At 43.9% G+C, this 18,050-nt stretch overlaps 1 protein-coding gene across 1 annotated transcript in view; it reads right to left on the reverse strand.

Moving 5' to 3' along the window:
* pde10a (phosphodiesterase 10A) overlaps positions 1 to 14,297 on the reverse strand; it is a gene marked incomplete at its 5' end in the record, with an annotated part of 71,540 nt that extends 57,243 nt beyond the window's left edge. Inside the window, one exon of the mRNA XM_083658138.1 lies at positions 14,225 to 14,297. Within this exon, the coding sequence (XP_083514264.1) occupies positions 14,225 to 14,297 (73 nt within the window). The remainder of the gene's footprint in view (positions 1 to 14,224) is intronic.
* Between the last annotated feature and the right edge of the window lie 3,753 nt (positions 14,298 to 18,050).

The raw sequence follows: 18,050 nt of genomic DNA on the forward strand, positions 1-18,050 counted from the left end.
CACAACAATTTGACATAGCCTATATATGTTCATCTTCCCTTCAGCATGCGCCTCATTGAAGCCCCCCATGGAACCTCTTTGTGTCTGCTCTAATGGAACTCAGCCCTGTGCTGCAAAGAGTGTCGGATTGGATTTTATGAATGCACCTAACAAGAACACGAGGGATCGGCTGGGGAGGACTGAATGACGTCAAGCAGAGGGGTGAACATGGCGCATTGTACAATCCAAACTCTTTTCATGCTGCGGTTGATCGACCAACTGGAAGCCTCCCTGTAATTGTGTGCCACACGCTGATAGATTTCATGTGACCATAACACCACCCTAACGCTCTCACTGGCTCTCTCGCCCCTGATCCCACAGACGCAGACTGCTCAGTTCAATTCCAAAGCAAAGCGGAGTGATAATGGGGTTAATATGCAGAGAGGGATAAAGGAGAGGAAAGGTTGATGAGGTTGTATGAGAGAAAAGGGAGAGAAAAGGGAGAGAGACGGCGTTTAGAGAGGAGCACCACGGACAGACAGACAGGTGGTGCAGATATGTGCTGTGTTGCTGTGTGTGGAACGCTGCAGTGTGGGGGGAACTGCAGCAAGCACATGAATCAAAAAACCATTTAAATTGGTGAAAAAAGTGATGAAAAAAGTGTGCGGGGGGAGGGGGGGGGGGCGCTTGTATGTGCGTCATTGCTGGAGCCAATGAAGTCAGAGAGGGGGCGGGCTTAAGCTGGAGACGCTGTTACTGCCACTCACAGCACCCGCCCGGGCCCCCCCCCCACCCCCCACGTCACAGATCTGGCACAAATTACGCCGGCCTCAACTCCTGTCGCGCGCACACACACACACACACACACACACTCAGACACACACACACACACACACGCACGCACGCACACACACACACACTCAGACACACACACACACACACACACACACACACACATGCACACACACACAAACACACACACACAGTAAAGTACTAGCATAATTTATGGGCACTACACACATTAACCGCACCATTCGATGACATTTAAATTAGCACGCCAGCAGCTGTATGTTTTTATTCCCCTCAAAGTTCAAACACAGTCCAATATTAGTTCTCTGCTTTTTGGATCACTATAAATGCACGTTTGAGCAAAAATACAGTATGGAAATTAGTCAGAATTTTTCATTTGGTCATAAAACACAATCTTTTTAATATATATATACCGGTATATATATTTATTTTTATTTTTTTTTATTTTTTTTTGCTCCTTTTTGCTGTGTATCAAAGGATGCACGGCAGCTAAATAAGTATTGCTAACAAGACTCACATCTAGTGTGAGTGAGATGGCCACAATTTAGAAGAATATGATGGTTGCTTATACAAAAATGCTAGAATGATAGTAAAAGTTATAGTATAGTATACAGTAATCATATATTAAAGGACAATTATTATAATTATGTTCTCCCCGTGCCTCCCGGGGGTCTCCTTCATATAGGAACCCCCTTCACAAAAACATGCAACATCCTGGTTGCTTATATGGTTCCTCCTCTGATCGTTAAGGGCGCCTGTTCAGAGGGAGGGGAACTGGTTGGAATAGCGTGAACCTCCCACGTGCTATGTCCTACCGGTGAAGCTTCCTCGGGCAGGTGAAAAGAAGCGGCTGACTTGACTGCCCATGTCTCGGAGGATGCATGGAATTAGTCTCGGCTCTCCCCAGATCGGCAGAGGATGGAGTAGCAACCAGGATTGAGTAATTCAAATGAGCACTAAACGGGGGATAAAAATGGGATAAAAAAATCGGGAAAAAAAACATAAAAAAAAAAAAAAAGGACAATTATCATATACTAGTATAGTCTCATAGTATAGTACAGTGATCACATACTGTAGTATAGGATTGTATACAAGTTGATTTACTATTTATATAGTATAATGTAGTATAGCAGTGGTTCTCAACCTGTGGTACGGGTACCACTGGTGGTAAGCGGGGCTCCCTCCCTCTCATACTTTCATAATGGTGGTAATTTTTGAGGTGGTACTTGGTGTAAAAAGGTTGAGAACCACTGTAGTATAGTATGGTAATATAGTATTCATATGTATACAGGGGGCGTGGTGCAGTGGTAAATACAGAGGTGGGTAAACTATCCAAGGTGAGTAGTTTACCCGCCTTGTTTCCCCTCACTGATTGATACAGGTGATCTGAAAATAGGCGAGTAAACCTCTCAGCCTCATTTCAAAGAGGTGGGTAAACTGTGTTTACTTGCGTTTACCCTCCACTACGCCCCTGTTGGTATAGCCCAGTGATTCCCAAACTGTGGTCCAGGGACCACTGGTGGTCTGCGAGGCTCCACCTGGTGGTACGCAAGAGCCTTGCTGACTGCCATCAGCCTATCAGCAAATAAGATGTGTATACGTTTTGTGGCATCAATTTTGCAGTGGATTTTATTTTATGAGGGAAAAAGTATTCGCAGTGGGAAGTGGTACTTGGGAAATTTGGTTTGGTACAGTGGTCCTTGGTCTAAAAAGTTGTTATTATATTGTGTCAAATAGATAGCATTTATGAGGATTCACTCTGGTGTGTATATAAAGCACCGACTCATGAATAAAGGATTTCCCCCACCAAATGAATAGATAGAATTTTGAAATAAAATCCTTGATGTTGGGGGGTAGCACTACATACAAAATGCAATGTAGCCTCACCTCCTTTACAAATACAAGCACGCATGTGGCCTAAGCAGAAATTCTTTATTGACACATTATAGCCTAATATTTACACACAAACACATGCACACACACACGCGCGCGCAGACACACGCACACACGCACACACGCACACACACACACACACACACACACACACTTATCTCTCACGCATGTAAATCCTGGTTATTTCGATTTAGCGGGCAGTATTGGCGTTGGCGCCACTCCTGGCCTAGATGATGAGATGTGTAATTGTGGAGGATGATGATAATGATGATGATGATGATGATGATGATGATGATGATGATGAGCGTGTGGTTGGAGGTCTCAGGGGAGAAAAGACAAACACTGCTCATTGGCCTTGCTGACGTCACACACACACACACACACACACACACACATGTAAAACGCTTCACTGTGCAATCTCATAAAAGTTGCAGGCAAAGCAAAGAGGTCAAATGTGTCTTTGAGTGGACACATGCACAACCATGTGTGAGCACGCATGCACACGCACACACACACACACACACACACACACACACACACACCACATACACCACATACTGTATTTTGGTGTATGGCATCGCTGTAAATATCATCTAGTACAAATCCAATGATTAAAAAAAGAATAAATTATAATAAATATATATAATACATTAGCTTTGAACTATTGTCAAATGTACTATTCGCTTGTGATGTTTATAACTCTGTAGCACTCTGAGATTCTTTCTGAATGAAGAGTGCACTACAAATAAAATGAATTATTATTATTATTATTATTATTATATTGTTTCAGCTAGTAATCCATGATTTTCGATGATTTGCATGGATCTGCGAGCCAGGGCTGGGCAAGATATTGATATTAAATCAATATTGTGATATGAGACTATATATATATCGTGTTAGATTTTGGATATTGTAATGTCATGATATGGCATAAGTGTTGTCTTTTCCTAGTTTTAAAGGCTACATTACAGTAAACTGATAATTTTGTGAACTTAACTTACCAGACTGTTAGCTGTCACTTAGTCATCCACATTATTGTTGATTATTTATCACAAATCTCAGTGTGTGAACTGTGAAGGCACCAATAGTCATTCCTAATAGTAGCTACAGTCTTGTTTTAACAAAAGTGCTTGTGACATCTCACATGTGTCTTTGACTTACAACTTAACATTTAGCCCACTTTGTAGAAATATACCAAAAATGTGTATCGCCATTCACCCTCAAAAATACAGAGATGTGATTTTTGGTCCGTATGGCCCAGCCAGCCCTACTGCCAGGCTAAAACATGATTCAGCACTCTGGGTTTCAGCCTGTGACACTGTGACGGAACAGAGTACGGTAGCTACTGTAGCAGCTGTAGGTCTGCTGACAGGAGGAGTCTGTCCTATAGGTGGCGATGCAAGCAGGGGACATGATGAGCCATGACCTCACACACACACGCACGCGCACGCGCACGCGCACGCGCACACACACACACACACACACACACACACACACACACACACACACACACACACACACACACACCTACAGTACACACACACTGTGCAGCTGTAAGCAGCCTTTGAACCTGAACGTGCTGCAGGCCTATAGCAACGACTGTCCTGCTCCCAAGGTGGCTTTGTTTTTAACCACACAGACACACATCCACAGCCAGACATTTAGGCTGTTACTTACAGCTAGGGATGTATTTCTCGTGACTGTACTTGCTCAATGTTTACCGTTACTTACAGCTGACGGATGTATTTCTCGTGATTGTACTTGCTCACTGTGTACCGTTACTTACAGCTGACGGATGTATTTCTCGTGACTGTACTTGCTGTGTACCGTTACTCACAGCTGACTGATGTATTTCTCGTGACTGTACTTGCTCACTGTGTACCGTTACTTACAGCTGACGGATGTATTTCTCGTGACTGTACTCGCTGTGTACCGTTACTCACAGCTGACTGATGTATTTCTCGTGACTGTACTTGCTCACTGTGTACGTTACTTACAGCTGAGGGATGTATTTCTCGTGACTGTACTCGCTGTGTACCGTTACTTACAGCTGACTGATGTATTTCTCGTGACTGTACTCGCTGTGTACCGTTACTTACAGCTGACTGATGTATTTCTCGTGACTGTACTCGCTGTGTACCGTTACTCACAGCTGACTGATGTATTTCTCGTGACTGTACTCGCTCACTGTGTACCGTTACTTACAGCTGACTGATGTATTTCTCGTGACTGTACTCACTGTGTACGTTACTTACAGCTGACTGATGTATTTCTCGTGACTGTACTCGCTGTGTACGTTACTCACAGCTGACTGATGTATTTCCCACGACTGTATTCGCTGTGTACTGTTACTTACAGCTGACTGATGTATTTCTCGTGACTGTACTCGCTGTGTACCGTTACTTACAGCTGACTGATGTATTTCTCGTGACTGTACTCGCTGTGTACCGTTACTTACAGCTGACTGATGTATTTCTCGTGACTGTACTCGCTGTGTACGTTACTCACAGCTGACTGATGTATTTCTCGTGACTGTACTCGCTGTGTACTGTTACTTATAGCTGACTGATGTATTTCTCGTGACTGTACTCACTGTGTACTGTTACTTACAGCTGACTGATGTATTTCTCGTGACTGTATTCGCTGTGTACTGTTACTTACAGCTGACTGATGTATTTCTCCTGACTGTATTCGCTGTGTGTATACAGGGAGGTGCTGCAGTGCAGATGGGCCATGTCGCCTCCTCTCCCTGTGCAAGTTAAGAGCCAAGAAGCAGCCGTCCTGCACGCATCGTTCACAAAGCAACACAGTTTACGGTTATTAACAGTTGGAAATGATATTTGGTTTTCCACGTCGAGTTTGGTTTTGCAGTTTCTGCCACCACTCACTCCACTCACGTGCTTCCACGTCATGAGAGTAGAGCAGAAGAATCATCAGTTTGTTATTTTTTATTGATATCTAATATTGAAAATGAATGTGCGTTTGTAAGTACTGTAGTAAAGAAAAAATCTCGATATCTCGTTCAACTGTCTAGTTGGCTTGTTATGGGCTTAAAGAGGACATGAAACATTTGATCATATGCCTCTAGTTCATTTGCATTTGCATTGTGGTTTTGATTCGTCAAAACATTTAAAATCCTTACTGCTGTCCTACTGTCCAGTCAACCTAGTGTCATCATCATCTAGCAGTGCCCTAGTGGCGAAAAGCAGTTAATGTTGTTCATCTTTCTAGCAAATTTAGGTAAATGTGAGACTTGAAAGCAGTGTCCTGGTCTTGTCTGAGGTGGAATGCAGATGAACTAGAGTCGTGCGATCCACGCCTCAACAAATAAATTGTATGCATGTTTGTGTAATTACAAAAAAATAAGAATAATAATTGAATTCAATCCAATTAAATGTTGGGAGAGGCTATGTTGCCAAAACAAACCAGAATGTGGTTGATGCAAGAGTCCTTGACTTTATCATTGATATTTAAAAGGAGATCAAAGTAATGTTTGTCAGTGCCTCACAAAAGAGATGCTGTGGAAAGAGAGCGAGAGAGAGCGAGAGACCTCTATATTGAGCTGAAAGAATGTAAGGAGTGGCTGAGGGGCGGCCAGCAGCCCTCATCAGAGGCCAAACAGAGTCAGGATGAATCAGAGGGAAAGAAATATGGGTGCTGACGTCCAGCCTGTCAGTCTCTCTGCACCACAGGGCCAGCGCAGCCACACGTCACCATAGACTGTTTACTGATAACACACGCATGCAGGCACACAGTCCATTCATGCACATGCCCCACACACACACACACACACACACACACACACACACACACACACACACACACACACACACACACACACACACACACACACACATATCACACACACACACACACACACACACACACACACACACACACACACACACACATCACACACACACACACACACACACACACCCACACACACACACACACACACACACACACACACACACGCTGAATGGGTACCTTACTCAACTAGATTTATGCAATTTTAAATCTGTTGTAGCATATTATTCATGCAAAATATTTAAAGTGCCGTAACATTGTTATTCTGACCTGTGTTGTATTTTTTTGGCTCTACGGTAGTCTACGTCTAATTGTTCTAAATAGAAATGTGAAAATGTATTCTTATTTAGCACTGTGTAACATATTCCAATTCAAGAAAATCATGCATGGTATAATTGTTACAACTATGACTTTATCAAAACAATTCAATGGCCACCGTAATTATTACTGTAATGTAGCCAAACACTGGCTATGCCATATTTAAAAATAAAATAAAAATAATAATAATAAAATAGTGTTCCAGCCTTTGACATTATTTTATCATATTAAACTGTAATATCATAGAACCATTAAAAACAACGATCTGTCCTTCTCTCTGCAAATCCTCCACAAAACCTCAAAATCAAATATTTTAAACCAAAGTGTCTGTCTTGTCGATGTTGAATTTCTCTGACTGATGCTACTGCCTATTCTTCTTGTTTATACTTTAGCTCCACCTAGTGTCCGTCTGCCAGAAGACGCTGGCGGCAACAGCTAAGAACTACTGTCAAATTGAGGTGGGGGGCGGCAACTGTCGACATTAAAATGTAATAACATCATCATAATATGATGATGACAAGTCAAGGACTCTTTGGATTCTCCTTCAAATCTTTGTGGGCACTATTGTGACCTGCAGTTCACAGCTAGACCACTAAGTGGTGTCATTGCACAAGTTGATCACAGTCTGAGGCCCCCCCACAGGCAGAGAGGAATACAACAAGCAGTGCCCACCAAGACTGTGTCAGCTGCTGCCACAGCATTGTCTTCAAATAACATGATGGGGAAGAATTATACTTGAAGGAGATTAGCAGAAGAAGGATGTGTATGTGTGTGTGTGTGTGTGTGTGTGTGTGTGTGTGTGTGTGTGTATGTGTGTGCGTGTGTGTGTTTGCATGTGTGTGTGTGTGCGTGTGTGTGTGTGTGTGTGTGTGTGTGTGTGTGTGTGTGTGTGTGTGTGTGTGTGTGTGTGTGGGACTGCATGTGGTTTAAGTACTAAGTGCTCTGAGCCCTTGGCCAAAGTCGTGACGTCAAGCGAGTGGCAAACACAGGCCTGCGAGCCTGCGCTGCACTCCCAAAGTCTTTGAGCATCCTGGGCACACGGCCAAGCTAAAGAGACACACATGGCGCACCGCTGGAAAAGCCATGCCAAAGTACGAGGCTGGTGCTGTTCTGTTCCTTAGTTTTCATCCATTAGGAACTATATTCTCAAACAGTAATGTATTATTACAGTATGGGTGAATGCAAAGAAAAGCTGGCCTTTAGACAAACTGATTCTCTGCTGTGGAGGAAGGAACAACAAGCAGTGTTTTGTTCCAGTGAGTGGCATGCCATTTTGTAATGTTCTTCTTAACGTATTGTTAATGAGGCGGGGGCGTCTCCATTGTTTCAGGAGGCAGTGTGTGTGGCAGCAGCCATTTGCTCTAAAGGCTGAGATGCACGGCAACAAAGATGACACATTTTAAAATGTTATCCTGCCAACCACCAACTCCCTGTTTTTTTATGGTTTTATCCCCCTTTTTTAAATAGCTGTGAACATTTTTAAGTGGCCATTTCCTGATGATGATGATGATGATGATTATTAGTAGTAGTAGTAGTTGTTGTAGTATTAATAATAATAATAATTGTATATGTGGTGGTGAATCTTTTTGCCATTATTATACAGATGCATTTGAGCTATTTTATTACGTTCCTCCGCTTAGATTCCACTTGCTTTGTTAAAATTATAAACCTGGATTGTACTATATTTTATATTCTACTATTGTACTATATTTTTAGCTGCAACCAGCAGCTCTATAAGTCACTCTGTTGGTCGGTCGGTCGGTCGGTCGGTCGGTCAGTCCACAAAAAGTTCACCACCCTTTAGCGGGCACAGTTTTCGGCCTGGGAGGCTGAGATTTGGCGTGGAGGTCAAGTGTGTGTGTGTGTGTGTGTGTGTGTGTGTGTGTGTGTGTGCGTTCAATCAATTCAATTGACTAAAAGGGGGTGGGGGCAAATTTTGAAATGCAGGGTGGCAGAGGCAGAGTAGGGTGGGCTGCCCCTACCATCCTGCATTTCGGGAATTTGCATATGTGCTCGCAGCTATTGCGAATTCACGCTTGTTTAAATATAAATAATGTGTGTTTGGTTGATCATATCTCTGTTACTGTATCCTCCGCATTGTATCTTATCTCATTGAAAGACAGATGCTGACAGACTGATGCTACTAGATAGTGCAGTTGATACAGTGTGTCATTCCATCCTCCTCCAAAGGCTGCGCCAACTGGGTGTTGAGGGCACCGCACAGGACTGGCTCACTCCCTACCTCACACACAGACCAACAGTTCATCTCCCTCTCTGGTCACACCTCCACTTCTCCTCTGTCACACAGGAGGTCCCTAAGGCTCAGTCCTCAGCCCCCTGCTTTGTTCATCTGCTACCTATACTGGCCTTTGGTCACATCATCCGCAATGTCAACCTGGACTTTCATTGTTATACACAGAGGACACCCAGATCTACATCAGCACAAAATCCACTCAGAACCCATCACTCACCCACACCAAAACCTGCATTATCTGCAATAAAAACCTGGCTGACCCACAACTTCCTGAAACTTCTTCTCGTCAGCACCAAATCCACCCTCAGCAAAACCGGACCCATCACGCTCACCATTGACGACACAACCATCACCCCCTTCCCCGGCTTGGTTTCATCATTGACCCCACCCCGGTGTTGCCAGGTGGTAAATGTTGAATTATCGTATACGAGAGGGTCTAAATTATTGTTTTTGGAGGGAGATTATCGTATGCAAGCAGCCATCCGACTTCCACAGACATCACTGAACATGACATTCCTCCACATGTTCAGGTTGCATTGTCGGTGTTGCCGACACCAGAGCAAACGGGCCTGATGGTGAATGGCAGTCATGGCAGGATTCCTAGCAGTCTTACGAGCTCGGAGATTGGCAGTGTGCAGTCTGTTCCTGATTGGCTGTGTGCAGTCTGTTCCTGATTGGCTGTGTACAGTCTGTTCCTGATTGGCTGTGTGCAGTCTGTTCCTGATTGGCTGTGTACAGTCTGTTCCTGATTGGCTGTGTGCAGTCTGTTCCTGATTGGCTGTATACAGTCTGTTCCTGATTGGCTGTGTGCAGTCTGTTCCTGATTGGCTGTATGCAGTCTGTTCCTGATTGGCTGTATGCAGTCTGTTCCTGATTGACTGTGTGCAGTCTGTTCCTTGTCTGTTCCTGATTGTCTGATCAGAGAGCCGTCTGCCATAACATCCTGCAAACCTTTCCTGCAAATCTGTGTAAGACAGCCTACGGTTCCTCAGTGATGTAAGGGTGATGAACCAGTCTTCTTGGGGTGTTGTCTTCTCGGGACGCCCACTTCACGATCTGTCTTTGACATCACCGGCTTCACAGAACTTGCCTCCTGAATAAAGTGTCAAATTGCCAATATGTCTTGTTTGTTCCTTGTTACTGATGGAGAGTTCAATCAACCAACCAAACCCCCAAACAACTCAAAACAATAGAGTCAGTACCAACAGGAGGAGACACTGTTTGACAGGGAAATTTGGCACATTTCACTTGAGACATTCCCACATAATCAGCTGTGCTGCTCATCCCACAAACGCATGATCCATACAAATGGGGCATCTTTTCTCCATCTATGCTGTAACAACAGAGATATGATCGACCAACATTTTCTAACCTTTTTTTTTCTCGAGGGGTTTATTTTAAACCTGGAACAGGAAACAAATGCATTTTGTTACCGATTAGGGTACCTATTGTGTTTATTTATTCCTGTGCTTGTATGATTTTATTTTAATTTTATTAATGAAGCCTGCGTTAGTTCATTCAAGACATGATGTCATAGGCTACGCCCCAGCTGTACCAGCTGACAGCCTCTGTTTGGTTCACCGTTTAACCAATTCTCCAATCACAGTCATTCTCACAACAAGGCGGTCCGTTTAAATATGGCAGCCTCTCACTCACTGATCTGTTCCCCACCTTGCTGATTGTTGCGGCTGCTGGCAAACGCTTTGCCCCCTCCACCCCAGCCTCCACCTTTTAGATCAATGCTATCATGTATTGTAAAATGAACATGTTCCCATGTCTTGCTTTTAGGCTCCCTCTTTTACTTCTATGGTTTAAATGTATCTGGAATATTTTATTCCCATGGGGGATTCTGCTTGCTCTCCCTGCTGCTGAGCCGAGTTCAGGGAGAATTAAATTAATTAAATATTAAATTGAATATTAAATTAATTATAAGAGCGGAGCCTTCAACGCCAAACATAATTGTATGCATTGTATTCATAATACAATAAATGGTTAATTCTATGACTTGAGTGTTCTTGAATGAATTATTGTAGGATGGCTTCATTTCAGACATACACATTTGCAGTAAACCGGGGCCAAATCCCCTCCTGCCTAGTGTTGGGTTTGATCATGATTACAGCCCCACTGTCCACATGACCAAAGCCACTTCATCCAGTAGGAATGGAGGAAAAGGGCGAGACACTCTGAGCTCCCACTGCAAGAATCAAGGCTCTCAGTTCATCTCAGCAGACTGCAGACAGCTGATGTCACTTGGGTTAGCTTGCCAGGTGTTTCTGACTCAAATACTAATTGAAAACAGCGATGATTTGTTCAGAAAAGAGAGTCATCATCACATGTGTCCGGGCGGTCGGTGTGTTTGTGCTTTTCAGTGTCCACTTCTGCCCTGGTATCATCACACTGTTAAGGGGCGAGAGCTGATCTGTGGGTACGGCTGGAGGCGGCTGACCAGCGGAGCAGGGGAGAGGCCCTCTGTGTGCGACCAGGAGGAGTGGCCCCCGTAATCGACAGGTCCAGCATGCAACACCAGAGGCAGGACAATAAACGCTTTGTGGTCCTCCTGATATGAATCTCAATGTCCCCATTTCTATGCCTCCTCTCCTGGCCTGGCTGTGGAGATCACAGTGAACAAAAACAATGTCCATGAGAAAGAAAACAAGCTGGAGAACTGCGAGGGAGTGGTGAATGAAGCAAGCGACGGGAACAGTGCAAGGCTCTATAGTGAATAGTGAAATAGTGAAAGCACACGTGTGCTAGTTTCCAGATCTTGCTGATGATGTCATGCACGGACGGATCATGTCTTTATAGAACTCCTATGCTTTTTGTAACAGCACTTATCCTCCGCCAGCCACGGCAAATCCAATTTTGATTATGCTTTGATTCAATTTTAAGCTGGTTTTGAATGCTTTTTTTGTGTGCATTTAGGCTTAATACAGTTGCAAGCCAGATCCACTCATCATCATCATCATCATCATCATCATCATCATCATCATGGGTTTATCTTTGATATACCAGATGATTACTCTGGGGTATCAAAGACATATTATATGTGGAAACCTGCACCAGATGCTCTGTATTATGCAAAATATTATGCATCACTGCCCCACTTTAACAAATGTGATTTTGTCAAAATAAATCTCAGTATCAGTTCATACACGCTGCCTTCACGAGTCACTAAATTGTCAAAAATCTAATGTGCTTTGAATAATATTCCGAATTTAGGGGATGCATCCTTTGAGCCTACTGTTGTGTAAGCTAATAAAGCCTACTGCTCAAATTAAATTTGATCATTAAAGACGAGATCTGCTCTGAGAATCAAAATGTGTGTATCTCAAGGCGGGTTGAGGCTTGCATGTGACAGTGAAGCCTGCAGTATGGCATGACTTCAGTGGGAGGGGGAGCAGCAGAGTAGACCCCCTAAGTAGTCACAGATGCCAGGCGCAGTGGGGGAAGGAAGCGCCCGGTCCTCCTTCCGCGCTCGCCAAGGGAAACTCCCGTTTGGGCTCGCGACCAAGAAGACGCAGAGCCGCCACCGACGCTGATGCTGACGACAGGTCACATGTGTGCAAACAATCCACACTGTTGACCTAACAAATGCCACATACAGTATATGCTCCCACTGAAAGGTTATATTGAGGCCTGTATTATCAAGGTGTGAAACATGACTATAATGATAAGCTTCAGTCATAAGTTCAACCTGTTGTTGTAATCTTTATACAGATAGAAAGAGACTGAGAAATAGGGAGTAAATGATGTATAAATGCAGATTAATTACTGATAAGCACTTTATAAATACCCACATGAGTAACAAACATGGCATCACATGTCTATGAATTTTTAACCTCATGCAATTAAAAGGGAACGTCTAGTCCTCATGGAAGCCATTTCTACTGGTAGTTGTGCCATTCATCCTAGCAAGCACTACACACAGCCTCCATGGTGAAGCTTATCTTGGCTTATCTTGAACTTGAAAAGAGCTCTTGTCAGGAGTTTGCCAGCATGCCAAACACACACTGCCAACTGCCAATTAAGGTATTTCAAAGCCTACCACTTTAATTAGTGCAAGGCTTGTATTTCAACCAAGGGACAAGTTGAACCAACCTCTTCAACTGTGCTATACTCACTCCTCTGGAGGCTAAACCCACCTGGACTCAGCTTGAGTAGCTACTGTATACACACCATAGACCTTTTCACAGCTGTCATTTTGTGTCTAAAAGGCAGGGTAAAGACAGGTGCAAACCAACTCACTAATTAGGGCCCCAGCACTGTCTGGAACACCTAAATGGACTGGAAGTTGGAAATCCTAATTCATGTTTTGGTACACCTGTGTTTATCCTGCCTTGTAGAAACAAAATGGCCACTGTGAAAAGGGTCTATACTGTAGTATCAAACGGATGTAAGTTAGAGGAGGATAGTCTTTTAAGGAAAATATGGAAATCTTTTACGGGAGATTGTTAGCGTTATGATGATCACTGAATGGAGGCCATAGTTTTAAACTGCATCACTGCCCATCACAACATTAACGCAATCATTTAAAAAAATGACTCAGTTATATGCAATATAGGTGAATTGCACCATCATTATACGGTGCTATATGCCATTAATAGCCTAACAGTATCCAATATATAGGGCTTTACTATGCAGGAGAACTTATCCTGGTTTTAAATCCACAGGTGCCAGAATGACAGACAGCCATCAAGCTGCCTCAGTGAGGAGTAGAGTAGAACCAGCCTCCACAACTCTGACACACAGCTGCCTCCTGATGCCATCATGACTGACCAGACATGTGCACCTTCATGTAAATGCCACAAGAGTGCATTTCCAGAATATGGTAGAACATTTCTAGAAATGTAATCAGCATCAGTAAGAAGGTGGTTTTCTGTTCGAGATGAGAGTTTATAATCAACATTGCAATAAATTATAAAATAAATATCAATAAATTGTTGCATGACCATCTGAAACTCAAACAAAAACGCATCCATTAAGTCGTTGTTGTCACTAGGGCAGCTATAGAGGCTGTGCACCCTGATGACATGGGCAGGTCTGGGCACAGCTGGACGGCTGTCACATAGAAGTCAAATCAATATGAATTGGTCCCAGACACAGACCCACCATATTGGGCTACACACACTGTCTGTAGTTCAACTTTCACGCTGACCTTACCTTGGTCGCTGCATCCTGCAGGCGGGGTTTCCTCGACGCCGTGGTCGTCAGGACTTTTCCGTTTCTTCGACATTTGCTGCTCCCTGCTTGAGCGATCTCTCCACCGCTGAACCGATAGGCCGATAACGGAAGATACCTTCAGCCGGCGGGATATACAACTGTCAGGGGTGGGCGAGAAGAGAAATGCGAATAAATCTCAGTCCCATTCATTCAGATCCCTTCTCTGTATACGTCCTCTCTTTCCAACGCGCTGCTGTGTGCGCAAAGTTACCATGTGGCGGGCAGCCGGCATCTGGAGACGCAGCGACGCGTGGAGACGGTCAGCCTGCGGGGTCCACTCCAGCCGTGATCGGACAAGATGTGTTTCCACAGACAGAAAGCAAGGGGGCTAATTTCTCTCTGGACAAAATGAGAAATATTTGCAGCTGAAGTGATTTGTCGATCACGTGTGTGTCGCGGATTATGCTGAACCGTGCTCAAATTACGCACTGGAGGCAACTTGTTGATCCACGTCTTTCAGAAAAGGTCCCCCTTCGTCATTCCGGACGGTGTTGCTTCACACACACAAACATCTATTTTACTTTTCAGTATTAACGCGCGGTGTTTTGCTCGGATAGTTCTTGGCGACGTCAGACAGTCTACGCGCCTAATCAGGCAATGGGCATGGATGACGCACAGCCGACACAACGGGAACCCTTTGGGTATCTCGGAGAGTAGGCTATGCCAATGTAAACTGAGATTAACTGGTCTGATATAACAACGCAGCGCTTTCCAGCGACATCTACGGAGATAGAGAGAACCCCTCCACAGCGAATATTTGGATACACTGTGCCGTAGAAGTCGTACAGTGCAGGGGGAGTGCGCGGTACAATGCCTTCTCTCTCTTTTAAAACACAACTCAGTCCCGCGATAGAAAATACTACGGTCGTCTTTGACAGTTCTTGCGTAAATCCTCCCAACCCAGATCCCAGGGAAGCCCAAATCGACCAAACATGCATGGTGTTACGGCAGGGCACAAACTTCGACGAACAGGTTTCTGTATTGTTTGCACTTCAGGCACGGAGAGAAACTTGAGAATAAGCTGTAGCCCAAATAAACGGTCCTGCAGAATGACTGCTGTTACGCGCGCTACTAGGGGGCAGGGATAGCGGAACGCATCTGAACTTGGGGGGGCCGGGGGGCGTGTCGGGGGGGCCTGTCCTCCGTCGGGGGGGCGGGCCCCCCCCGAATCTCGGCAGCGCCGAAGAAAATTTTGTTTTTTGGACTTTTATCCATATTTAGAAGAATATTTAATTTTAAATTAACATTAGGATTATACTGTTGTGATGTCATTATTCAGTATCTTCTCCTTTTCTATTATTAGTATTAGTATTAATATTAAATACTGAGTATCTCATGAAAAACTATTAATATTGCATCTTTTGTGTTTAGCTCCGTCTCACAGCAGGCCCGGCTCCAGAACCAAATTACAGAGGGGGCCTGCCCCTAGCTTGGGGGGGCCAAGGGGGGTCCGGGGGGATTCTCCCCCGGAAGAAGATTTTGTACATTTTAAAGTAAAATTCGTCAAACTGGTGCATTTGAGAGCAAAAGGAAGAGGCTAAATCTATGAGGAACTACACACATCTCTAATGTGTTGTGACTTTACAAATAGGCCTAAACAATTAATATTAAATGTATTTACACATTGTGCACAAATTGCATTCATTGTGACAAATTTACAATAGTTAATTAATATCCAGCCAGAATCATTGCAAATGGAGGTTCAAAGTAACAGTTAGCAACAGCATTCAGTTAATCAATGCCTAATGACAGCCAGATTCCGTTTTAAACTTTAAAACAGAAAAACGGAAAAACGTTTTTAGCACACACAAAAAAAAAAAAAAAAAATGAATGGGGGGGCCAGTTTAGGGAATGGGGGGGCCCGGCCCGGTCAGGCCCCCCTCCAACGCCGGGCCTGTCTCACAGCATTGTAACATTGTAGTGCAGCAAGAAAGGAAAACTACTGTAAACATTTGAACCACATTTCTTGTTTAGAACCTATAGCTAGCAACATCGCCATCTCCTGAAAAACATTAATATTGCACCTTTCTTGTGGCTACATCACAGCATCTACTGAAAAACATTTATAGTGGATCTGACTTGTTTACCGGTAGTTCACTTTAGATTCACATCACATCTGAAAAACAACCAGTCGAGTGTAATAAGTAAATGAGGTTTAATTGTAAAAAAAAAAAATCTAAAAAATCTAAAAAAAAAAAAAAAAAAAAAAAAAATTTTTTTTTTTTTTTTTTTTTGGGGAACTGAAAAGTACCCGGGCCGCGGCCCGGGTGGCCCGGGCGGTTCCGCGATCCCTGCTAGGGGGGCAATGACGCATTGACGCCACCGGTTTGTCTACAAATTGCCCCCCCCACCCCCCCCCACCCCCCCCCCCCCCCACCCCCCGGCGACCCAGATCCATGTGCCCGAAGCACCTGCCCCCATACGAACACAAAAAAATGTAGGTCACTACAGTAACTTAGCAATAACTAGGCCACGTTGGTATGCATTTGGGACTTTTGGAGATAATCAATGGATATGTTGCATAGATTTGTCAGATGATAGGCCTACTAACTTTCTCACATTAGGAGGGAAATACTGTCACTTATTCATTACCCTCCCCGAGAATAGCAACCCTTTCTCTCATATGCTGATTTATTTATGAACACTCCCGGGTCAGTGGATCATATTCCATTTTACTACATCACATCTGGTTTAGATTTTCAGTGCAGCAGCACCTAGGCTATAGTATTACCCCAAAGTTCATTGGGGCCAGAGTGTTTAAATCAAAATGCAGATGAAGCAATTCGAGTGGGACTTTTTTCGTGCATCCATGCATAAATCCATGGCGGTTTCTTGCAAAGGGCTAACAGTTCAGTTGCATACATGCCAATGACGCTGGTATTTCGTGGTATTTTCTGAAGGCAAACACGCCCCCCCCCCCCCTCTCTCTCCAGCTCCCCCCTCCCTCCCTCCCGTCCCTCATTCACTGCAGCTACTGACGTCAAGACATGCTTGCGTCAATGCTCCCTGCTTTGACAGAGGACTCTCTCTCCCTCCCTCTCTCTCTCTCAATAGGATCATAATGGGATTATTAGGCTCAGAGAAATACCCTGCCTTCAAGGCTTCTTAGATTTGTTGATAGTCTCATATTTGCTTTTAATTGTATGCTTTAGAAAAGAGGGGGGGAAAGGCGAAATGGCACAGATAATTACAAGGACTGGAATTGTGTTTGTAGGTCATTCTGCAATATGATGATGATGATCAATATTCTCTTCAAATGTTCTACGTACAGATGTACCTGTATTGCCAGCATACTGATCACAACATTCTTTTCTACTGTAAATAGCCTAAGATAAGTCTATTTTTTAATAATAATAAAAAATAACTCCAAGGCCAATATTTGTTTTGGAGCAACATGCAGCCACCATAAATGAAGAAATGAAGCTGGCAGGAATGAAGAAATATAGTCCAATTCCTTTTCCAGTTATTATCAGTTACGTCACAGATACTGTATCATTGCACCCTGTCACACATGTGCATGAATAGTCAGTTTCAAATATATTTTTTACACAGACAGCCACAGATAGTGTGTGCGCGCGCACGCACACACACACACACACACACACACACACACACACACACACACACACACACACACACACACACACACACACACACACACACACACACACGTGGTGTGTTCTTATTGTATCATACATTGTGTTAATTTCCTTTAAGGTGAGATAGTATCTCACCTTAAAGGAAAAGAAAAAAAACCCAGATGGGC

This window comes from Poromitra crassiceps, assembly GCF_964638095.1.
Source record: "Poromitra crassiceps genome assembly, chromosome: 22".
Classification (NCBI taxonomy): domain Eukaryota; kingdom Metazoa; phylum Chordata; class Actinopteri; order Beryciformes; family Melamphaidae; genus Poromitra; species Poromitra crassiceps.